The sequence below is a fragment of the Anopheles gambiae genome, chromosome 2 (genome assembly GCF_943734735.2).
Source record: "Anopheles gambiae chromosome 2, idAnoGambNW_F1_1, whole genome shotgun sequence".
Classification (NCBI taxonomy): domain Eukaryota; kingdom Metazoa; phylum Arthropoda; class Insecta; order Diptera; family Culicidae; genus Anopheles; species Anopheles gambiae.
The window spans coordinates 33,536,613-33,546,753 of record NC_064601.1 but is presented as its reverse complement, the minus strand read 5'-3'; the positions used below and the strand labels follow the sequence as shown (position 1 = coordinate 33,546,753).

Genomic DNA, 10,141 nt, shown 5'->3' with positions numbered 1-10,141 from the left:
CAAAGATGCACAACAAAAAAGATCAGCAACAACAGAAAAAGAAAAACCGACTCTCAAATAAACACAGATCGTAATCATCGCTAAACCACAGAAGAAGAAGACGAAGAAGAAGAAGAAGAAGAAGAAGAAAATCCGTAGAAACGAAAACGAAAACAGCATGTAAAATTGCACATTAATTAAACATACATATCGCACATTCGCAAGAAGCCTCCCCATCGGAGCAACACGCTTACTATCAAACCACACGGTGGTGGATGGATATGCTCAACCGCAACGGCACCCAATCAACAACGACTTCTGCGCTGGCGTGCATGTGTGTGTGTGGGTACGTATGCTCTCGCACCCCGAACGAATGTCCGTGGAATTCAGTTAATCTGTGGCAGTTTAGAACTGGCCGATCACGCCGAGCCCACACTTCGGTTTTGGCCGCCAGCGAGGCAACACACGTCTTTTAGCGCCGCTTTTGCCACGCGCGCGCGCGTCACGCAATTGTTTCAGAGCTTTCGGTAGTTTTGGGTCGTCGGCACGTCGCGATCGTGATCACGCGGTTTCACAGTCACCCAGCGGTAATAATATGTTTATAGTGCTCTTGTTTCTGTGCGTGTTATTGTTTTTTTTCCAAAATTTAATACAAAAATAAACCATTAAGTAGTGTGCCAATGAACATCAAAGCGAGAGTTGTTTTACACAGTGTGAATGAGTTTCATCCACCACGCGAGCCCCTGTGGCAACATTAAAAACAGTATTCTGTGCCTCGTGTGCGTGATCGTGTGAGCCCCTTTTATTTTGGGGCAAAAAGAGAGTGAACGAACATTAAAATTCCGAACGTTCGGGGCGCGGTTGGATGTGATGAAGTGGAAGTGGTTTTGGGCGGGCTCTCTCTCTCTCTCTCTCTTTCTCAAATGTCTGGTTTTGGTTGTGTATAAATTTAAAATTTAAAAAGAACAAATTTACTTTCAACTTATCGTACTTGAACGGCGCGTTTCGTGGTCTTCCGGTTTGGGGCCGAGGGCTTATCAGTTAAACGAATCAATCTTTTTTGTCAAAAGAAAGGGAGAACACCAGTGCAGTGCGTTTTAGGATGAGTTATGATATGTTACCCAAACAAATATTTGGTTTACCGTTCTTTTTTAGTTTGTTTAAAATGTTCAATTTATACCATTTGGCCGCGTGTATAAAATTAATTTATTTAAAAAAGGTACTAGTGTTGGTGTCATCAGTGTAGTACGGAGCACATAAATCGTCACCACGATTCGTGCAGCGTAAACATGTCGAAAACAAAATCGAGCGTAGAAACCTCGGCTCAGAACGTGTTTTGAGGAGGTTAACAGTACATCAACTTCCGCTTGAACAAAAACTGGCTGGCGCTAACGAGCCAACCAGTAATGTTGATAGTTTAGACAACGATCGTTAGTGACTATTTTTTTAGGAATTGTTTCTTTAGTTTGGTTCTAAAAAACAACTTCAACGATCTTCAGCACTTGAATGTATTTCAACGTTGTACGTATTTTCCTATCCCACAGTGATCTGACCACCGATCCGCGCTAATTACAGTGCCGCGTCGATTGATCGGAAAGCCTACGCAATCACCTTTTCGGTTTCTGGTGACAGTGTCGATTTTTTTATTAAAGCGAAAGTTCAACCTCCAGAAAGTTCGACGACTTCGGCGAGTCCGATCAATACGACGAAAAGAAACGATACCGAAAAACAAAAACGCGCGTACGCGCCACACACTCTTCGCGTACGAACTGCGCGACGACCTGGCGCTGGATTCCGCTGATACAGCAGCGTGGTAAGTTTCGGGATGCCATATGTTGTTGTTCGACGAAAAAGGGGGGTGTAGATTTTACAAGTTGGACCAACGGCGCGCGCATAGTGCACGATTTGTGCGAACCACGTGCGTTCGATCGATCTCGTGCCTAATTGAAGACGCGTTGTGCTGTGTCTAGACATGGATCTTTGCACAACCATGAAACAGAGAGCAGAGTTTTAATGTACAAAAAAAAAACCTCAAAATTGTGAATCAAACAGTCACTAGTCACTGTGTACAATGGGGCGCATTGTGAGCGGTACATTGGTTGTAGCATAACCCAACTTGGGCGCACTTTATCATCCAAAAAGTGTCATCTGGTTCTGTTTGAGCTCGCGTTCTTGTTTGCCACAAAAGCAAAGAGAGAAAAGAACAACGAAGACACATTGGATGACGCAAAACGCTCAAAATTTGTAGAGCGTAAGCAGCTGTTCAAAGTGCCGTGTACTTGGAAACCGTCTAAGACATTTTGGAACGTTTTTGAACGGGTTTTGTCATATTCTAGTTAAATCTTTGAACATGCGAACTGCACGCTGCCTTACCCAGTTCGTGCCAGCTAAGGGGTTGAAATCATAGACGAGCTTTTTACAATTGGGATGACCGCTGTACGAACTGCTCCGGCTCCCACGATGCTTCTCTTTCTTGATCGACGAGAGGTAGAAGCGGCGGAAAATCGCCACCCGCGCCACAATTGGCGAAACGGTCTTGAATAATAGTTCCCTCGCGTGCAGCACACACTACACCTTCGGCTGGCCTTCTGGGACACCGAGTGGCTGGCGCCTTCCCCCGGCACACGCGAGACCTAGACCGTGAAGTTCACTTTCCCTTCACTGGGGGGGTGCTGGCGATTACATCTGTGCTGCCCGTATCACACCAGGGGTCAGGAGGCCACCGACCAGTGCGAGCGGTAGTGCTACCAGGCACGTTTTCCGTCTCGGCATCGATATATATATTGGGAAGATAAGCGCTACGGATTAACGGCATGAAATGATGTTTAAAAAAACGGTCCCAGATAATGATGTGTTTGGCCCTGCACGCATATCCCGCATTCCCCCTTCTTTTTGGCTGCAGTAATCATGAGCGTGATCGAAATTTTGCTACATTTAGTACAACGCTAACGCTTGGAAATTGATGTTTGTACTTTGATGATTAATCTTCGTCTGACACATTCCAGAAAGCTCACCTGCAATCCTTCGCATAGTCCCGACTGAATGGATTAGAAAACGTCGATCCTCGTGGGGTGGGTTTACCACTTCCCTACTTTAACCCCAAACAGGTCCCCCATCGGGGTTCGTCGCTCCACGCTCCACTTTTCAGCACGCCAGCAATCGCTGAGATGCGTCCGCTGGTTAAGCGTTCCTCATTAATAACTTCGTCGGACTAGCAGCCTTCTGGGACCGGTTCCGTTGCTAAACTCGGCACAATCGGTTGTGCCGATCTTATCCTTCTCGTCTAATTCCTCGTGCGATCGGCCGGAGTGCGGAGTGCCGATGACCTACACTGCGCCTAGCCGAGCTCCATCGCTACTATGTACGGTGTAGTACAACCACATTCCGCCTGCTGCAAAGCTTTCTTATGTTGTACATACGGCGCCCGTGCATGGCCCCCAAAGGTATGACCTTGACTTTGAGACGGCCGTCTATGCCGCACGAAATAACAACCGTCTGAAGAGGTTTGTTGCGCGGCGTGGTGGAAAAGTGGTCGAACAAGTCCTCCACTGCTCCAAACGTGTGTAATTCGCACAATCGTTCGGTAACCGTTTGCTGGATGGTGTTGGTTCGGTCCACGAACGATCGTCATCCAGCGTCGATCGAACGCTGCTTTACTTCGGCGCTTACGTGCATTGCATGTTTGCAGCATTTTTGGGAAAAGGGCTTGGTTAGTGGCAAACACTGTGCCACTGTGCTTTCTCGTACTGCTCCATCCCTCTCGGTTCCACTTCACCAACGCCAGCCAAAACAAGCCTCGTTACCCACATTGCCACCACCCTGGCACTGCGCCATACTTGGCTGCCCACGGTTGATCGTTAGTGATCGTGTCGAATTAAAAGCGACCGGAAGGTTCGTTAAAAAATCGTATCAAACTGTGCTGCTAATGGCACGGTGAAAACGGTACGCTCCCCAAACTGTTCATGGTCCCTTGGGGCGGTGTTTACTGGTGCTTGTTTGGTGCTTTTTCGACCGGTAAGCTTCTCGTGGGTGTGCACCATACGATCGTGTTCTTCTCGCGAGGGGCAACCAAAATCTTTGCTACGCGCGAATCTATCGACCCAGAACGTCGAACCTGTACAGTTCGTTCCTTCCACAGTTTCTGCTTTGCTGGCCTCAACGATCGCACCCACACAACGTCTGCCGAACGGCAGACCGTCACGGCATGTACGTGTTTGTCTGCTTTTTTAAGGAAAAAGGCGTGGACCAAAAACTGAACATGTGCTAACCATATTTGGCAAACCCGAATGTCCGGCTGCGGAGTCAGCCGAGCGCCATTTTTTTAAGTGCTGCAACTCTTGTAACTCTTTCATTTCATTGTTTGCTACCTTCAAAAGCGTACACCGACAGTGTAAAAAGTTGTATATATTCTTTTTGGTACGATGACGAATTGCTTTGCAGTGGTTGAAAGTTGCAGCTTCGACCTTATTTCTTTGGAAATTTTGCTACGATCGTTGCCTCAAGAGCAACAAGATCTTCATGGTCGCAAGGAAAGCCCCCAGCGGGCGACCTGCAATGCATCTGTCGACTCGGTTGATCAAAAAAAAACTGAACAGTCTGGTTGCGGCTGGATTTGCATATTCATCCATCTTTGACCATCCAATACCAACCATTATTCGCGCATTTCAAAATTCACCATTGCCATTCTTCTCTCAGCGGCTCCTAAATGGCATTCATTAGCAGAATGTTTGATGATCGCCCAACAGTCACGTGGAAGATCATCTCAAGATCCAACTTCTTCGTCTTAGATGGCTACTCATTGGTGGCGTCTTCCACCGAAACAGAGGACAAAACGATACCGGTAGCCGCTTGGCATATCGGATACGCACGACTTCCGTGTGACGCCATTTAACGGCGCAAAACCGCCACTGCTAGCGCGCCACGACCGCTCTGCTACACACCGGGGCAAATAAAGTTCACAGTGCTGCAACCCCTTCGCCGAACACCGGGCAGGTGGGGTTCGAGGTTTTTTTATCTTTAAAATTATATATATTAAGGAACTTCCACCCTTCATCCTATCCTCGCGCCTTCCCCAGACATGGCTACCGCATGTAGCATGTGCGTTTCTTTGGCTAGAGCAGCGCCGCATTGGACGATAAGATAAAAAAAATGTACGTACAGCCATGCTGTGTACCACCTTCTACGGTTTGGCGCTGGGGGAAAGGGGATGACCAAAAACGTGTTTGCCGAAACGTTACCGAATTTGAACGATTGAACACACACACACACATGCACACGAACAGTCGATGGCCTGGTTGGTGGGTTACGTTCCAGCCTTTCCTGGTACTTCAATACTCTGCGCGCTTGCACGGTCCGTGTATGGGTTATATCGCACGGACTACGTAAAAGCAACCCCATCTTCAGATACCAATCAATGTTGTTTGTCTCACGCGAAATAACACCGTCACGTGAAACGGTCGAATTTATGGCGCACCGGAATTGTGTGGGCTAACCGAACGATCACGAGTTTTGGGGGGTGATTTAAGAGGACTGGAACGCAATAGGGCGGACAAACCCACCCCACCGGTGCCAGCAGGTTTCGATTAGTCATGAACGAGCAACCAAACTTCGAGGAAGTGGATGTTCGATGGTTGGTTGGGTTTTTGCACACGTGACGTTTGGGCTCTAAGTTTTGAAACCGATCTGATATGATTCATCTAATACATCTGGCGAGATAAGGGGCTGGATAGGTTTTTAGGAGGGAGTGAAATCACTACAAAATTGATTGAAAAGCATAACAAGATGTCATACGGCGATTCTGTCACATTCGGCTAACTATAAATGGTATTTTGATTTGAGAAACACTGACTTGTACTAAAATTGTACTAAAAATGATTTTTACACAGTTTCATCGTTTTACACAAGTTTTAAATGAAACAAACGATGAAACATGCTAATTAATTACTATTCCCTACTGATTGTGCCCTACTTTCTTCCCTCTCTACAGATGCCGCCCCAGAACTCGATCGAGCTGACGACCAAACCGGAGGCGGAGAATGGCGCCACGGGCAAGCTGCTCGCCAACGGTAACGGTAACGGCGACACGGAGAAAGCAAAGGAGGATCCACCCACCACGACGCTGATCGTACCGCCGGACGGTGGCTGGGGCTGGCTGGTGATGGTTGCATCCTTCTTCTGCAACGTGATCGTCGACGGTATTGTGATGAACGTCGGCAGCTTCCTGGGCCCAATCCGCGACGAGTTTGGCGTAAGCGAGGCCGAAGTGGCACTGGTCAGCTCGCTGCTGAGCGGGTTCTACCTGCTGACCGGTCCGTTCGTCAGTGCGCTTGCTAACCGTTGGGGATTCCGGATCGTCACCATCATCGGTTCGGTGGTGGCCGCCGTCGGCTTCTTCGTTTCCCAGTACGCGACGAGCATCGTGTTCCTGTACGTGACGTTCGGTTTCATTGGCGGGGTGGGCTTTTGCTTCATCTACGTCCCGTCGGTCATTACCGTCGGGTACTACTTCGAGAAGTGGCGTGCCGTGGCGACGGGCATTGCGCTGTGCGGTTCGGGCGTCGGTACGTTCATCTTCTCGCCCGTCAACGCGATGCTGATCGAGTCGCTCGGCTGGCGCAGTGCGCTGGTAGCGCAGGCCGCCATCATACTGCTGTGCATTGCTTGCGGTGCCATCTTCCGCCCGATCCAACCGACCGAGGTGACGGCCACCAAGGCGGCAGACACACCGGCCGACAAGGGCATTCTGCTGGGCGAGGGCCTGCCGGTCGTCTACACGCGCCCGCTGCCCGAGGGCCGGTACGCGTACTCGATGCCGAACAGCTCGCACAACACGTGGATGGGAGCGAACCCGAACTACCAGTACCCGACGGCGGCCGAGATCTTCCGCCAGGGCAGTGGGCACAACCTCGATCGTCGTCCGTCGCACACCTCGGGCCAGCTGGTGAGCCACAACCTTCAGAGCACTACGAAGAAGCTGGAAAAGATCCAGAAGCGGCTCGCCGGGCAGATGACTCCGGACGATACGATCCATGCGCACGGCTACCCGACGGCACACCACGAGCTCAATCCGGTCGGTGAGGCGGACGAGGAGGAGACGGAGAATGGCACGCTGCTGGCCGCGCCAGAGCAACAGTCTGTCACCATTACGACGGCGGCCGGTCGCCGACACACCGTGTCGGGCAGACGGCCCAACGAACCGGCCAGCTCAAGACACGGCTCTAGGCGCACCCTGAACGATGGCGCACGTCCAATGTATCGTGACGATATCTTCTTCACCGGATCGCTGGCACGCATTCCCCAGTACAAGTCGCAGACATCGCTCGGTTACCACATGTCCGTCACCCGGTTGCCTACCCAGGCTGACGTGGAGGAGACGGAGACGGAACAGTGCATGGTGTGCCCGGAGGCGGTCCGCCGCACGCTGGTCACTATGCTGGACATGTCGCTGCTGAAGTCCATCTCGTTCATGATGCTAGCGTTCAGCGGTTTCCTCACGATGATGGGCTTCTTCGTGCCGTTCCTGTACGTCAAGCAACGGGCGGTGGCCGGTGGTATGGCGGATGAAGTGTCGACGTTCATTGTATCGGCTATTGGTGAGTATTGGACGTCTTCATGTTAGCATCCTTTCCAGACATTAATGGCCCGCTTTCATTGAACAGGCATTTCCAACACGATTGCTAGGGTGGTTTGTGGAGTGTTGACGTCGTTCAAGAACATTAACGCACTGCACTTGAACAACGTAGCGATCACGCTCGGAGGAATAGCGACCATGATGAGTGGCATGTATATTACCGAGGTCTATCAGTTTACGTATGCAGCCATTTTCGGACTTGCCATCGGTACGTAATGATATCCCAGCATTGAACTTCCTCAACTAACGAACTAACATTACCTACACTACACTTCCTATCTTGCAGCATGCTTCTCGGCACTCCGTTCAATTCTGGTCGTCGACCTGATGGGACTAGAAAAACTGACCAACGCCTTCGGTATACTGTGCCTGTTCCAGGGTATCGCCGCTTTCCTTGGTGCACCGATTGCTGGTTAGTATTGGCCCTTCAGTGCACACACGGATCCTATGATACGTTCTCGCCACTACACACGATGCTCTCTATACTCCCTCTTGCAGGATACTTTACCGAGCTGACCGGTACCTATGACGCGTCGTTCTACATTTCCGGTGCACTAATTACGCTCTCGGCCGTTCTCTGCTACCCGCTAGCCTTTGTCAATCGATGGGAAAAGCAACGCGCTGCTAAAAAAGACTCACAGAAGGTGTAAACACTGCTGGCAACTGGGCAGTGAACACTTCCGAGCCGGAGGGTTTTAATGAAGGAGCCGGTGTTGGTTTAATGCACGATATCGAGGAAGCAAGATATCGCCATGTCATCATGCGACAATACTACCGATGGTAGGGCTCTGTAAGGAACGCAATTCGGTGCTATTTATCATTGATAGGCTCTCACATACGGCTATTACTGTTGACACAGTCAACAATCATGGCCACCCCGGGTCGGAAGCAACTGAATTAAGTAAGCTAGTAGTAGTAGTTGTAAGGTAGTGTTTGAATGATTTGCTCATCCAATAGCATATTGCTAAATCTGGGCCCGGAAGTTGCCGATGATCATTTGCTTACACCCGGTGCGGTTCTAAAGCGATGTTGCGAACGATGGAAAGGATCGTTTCCGCACAGGAGCTTAAAGCTTACGCTAGAACACATCATCAAACGCCAGCTAGTGGAATAAGCAGGAACTAAATTTGCAATACCGTACGTGCTTCCAAGCAAATAAGCTTAACGATAGTAATAGCTTTAGTTAACGAGTTAACGAGTGTACTGTGTTGAGCCAACATTCATCCCCATTTACTTGTCATTTTTAAGGTTTTTAAACATGATAACATTAACAGCTACGAACACAACGATCCAATTCGCTTTTGTTTGCATATTTAAGGCTATTTTTTACAGTTAAGTCAAATCATAAGCCATTTTCCATTGCAAAATTCACACATACACAGGCCTTTATGGATGTAACGCTTTTTGTTATAGAAATTAAATGCTGTTCCACAATTTTGTACGTTTACGGAGACTGAACAACGGTCAGCATTAAGTGTGACCGCAAATACAGAGAGAGACAGAGAGAGCGAGAGGGTGTTAAAAAGTTCACTAAAACCATTTGCTAAACACACATACAATAGGAACAAACACAAACAAATTGGCTCCAGCAACCGGTCCTAAAAGTGCTAGAATACACACACAAACACACAAGCAAAAATTAAACCATACGGTGTCACACTACAATAGAGCAAAAAGAAAACGTTAGACAAATAGCAGCCGTAGTTCCTACCTTTGCCATACAACTGAAAATCACTGTCAAACCCCGATGCCGAGATGCTGTTTCACTGCAGACGCCGTCTAGAGAAAACGGAACCCATTAATTATTATTTAGATTTGTAATTTTACACTCCTCATTAACGGACTTCTTCACACCTCCTTCTTGTGTTTCGGAATTCCCTGTGCAATAAAGTGTCTGCCCTTCTCCGTCTTCCGACCGTGAAAGCCAGGGTGTGTGTATGTGCGTACACACGTGTACAGCAAAGCCAAGCCAATCCCCCAACAGCAAGTTGGAAGTCAATAGCACCCCAATACGTGAATAAATTATCTGTGATATCAGCATATACATATGAGCTATCTTTATAATATGTTGTTGATATAATCCGCAGACATCACACGGACGGACGGGGTGGGGTTCGATCGTGTGCGATCCGAAGCCCCCCAACAAAACACATCAGCACCGTTCTTACGTTTCCAATTTCTATAAGATACAGTCGCCTCCTCCTGTACGGTGTGCAGCGGGGACGACTGTTAGCTTTTCCCGCCCCGCGAAGTCTAGGAAGATTATTAAAGCCAACATCAGTAACATCCATTCTTGCATCCAACCACCACACACATAGCTGTAGCTTTTAAGCAAGACAACGCGTACCGTTAAGATTGAAATAAATAAGAATTGTCTGGAATTTGTACATTTTACGTTCCTGCCTTCTGTGTAAGCCTTTTCCGTCTACGAAATGAAAGAACCCTGTGACGAAATGAACCAACGAAACTAATGATGCAACCACGTTCCCGTTATCAAAACGATTTCCGCCACGACCGTAACCATTTCGTTCG

The 10,141-nt window shown here is 48.7% G+C and overlaps 1 protein-coding gene across 3 annotated transcripts; it reads left to right on the top strand.

The window, feature by feature from the left end:
* Positions 1–386: 386 nt before the first annotated feature.
* LOC1273879 (monocarboxylate transporter 3) lies at positions 387–10,003 on the top strand. Of its 3 annotated transcripts, none has more exons than XM_312909.6 (6): positions 387–566; positions 1,524–1,792; positions 5,966–7,571; positions 7,638–7,817; positions 7,896–8,021; positions 8,108–10,003. In XM_312909.6, the coding sequence occupies exons 3-6, from the start codon at positions 5,966–5,968 to the stop codon at positions 8,257–8,259; spliced, it is 2,064 nt and encodes a 687-aa protein (XP_312909.4). In that variant the 5' UTR covers positions 387–566; positions 1,524–1,792; the 3' UTR covers positions 8,260–10,003. The 3 variants fall into 3 exon arrangements, with proteins under 3 accessions (XP_312909.4, XP_061519621.1, XP_061519622.1); XM_061663637.1 differs by having other exon boundaries at positions 387–597; XM_061663638.1 differs by lacking the exon at positions 1,524–1,792 and having other exon boundaries at positions 393–566.
* Positions 10,004–10,141: the final 138 nt, after the last annotated feature.

Excerpts from the sequence above, each read along its gene's own strand:
- LOC1273879 (XM_312909.6), top strand. The coding sequence starts at position 5,966 with ATGCCGCCCCAGAACTCGATCGAGCTGACGACCAAACCGGAGGCGGAG. Across the intron at positions 7,572-7,637 it reads GTTCATTGTATCGGCTATTG|GCATTTCCAACACGATTGCT; the intron begins GTGAGTATTGGA and ends TTCATTGAACAG. Across the intron at positions 7,818-7,895 it reads CATTTTCGGACTTGCCATCG|CATGCTTCTCGGCACTCCGT; the intron begins GTACGTAATGAT and ends CCTATCTTGCAG.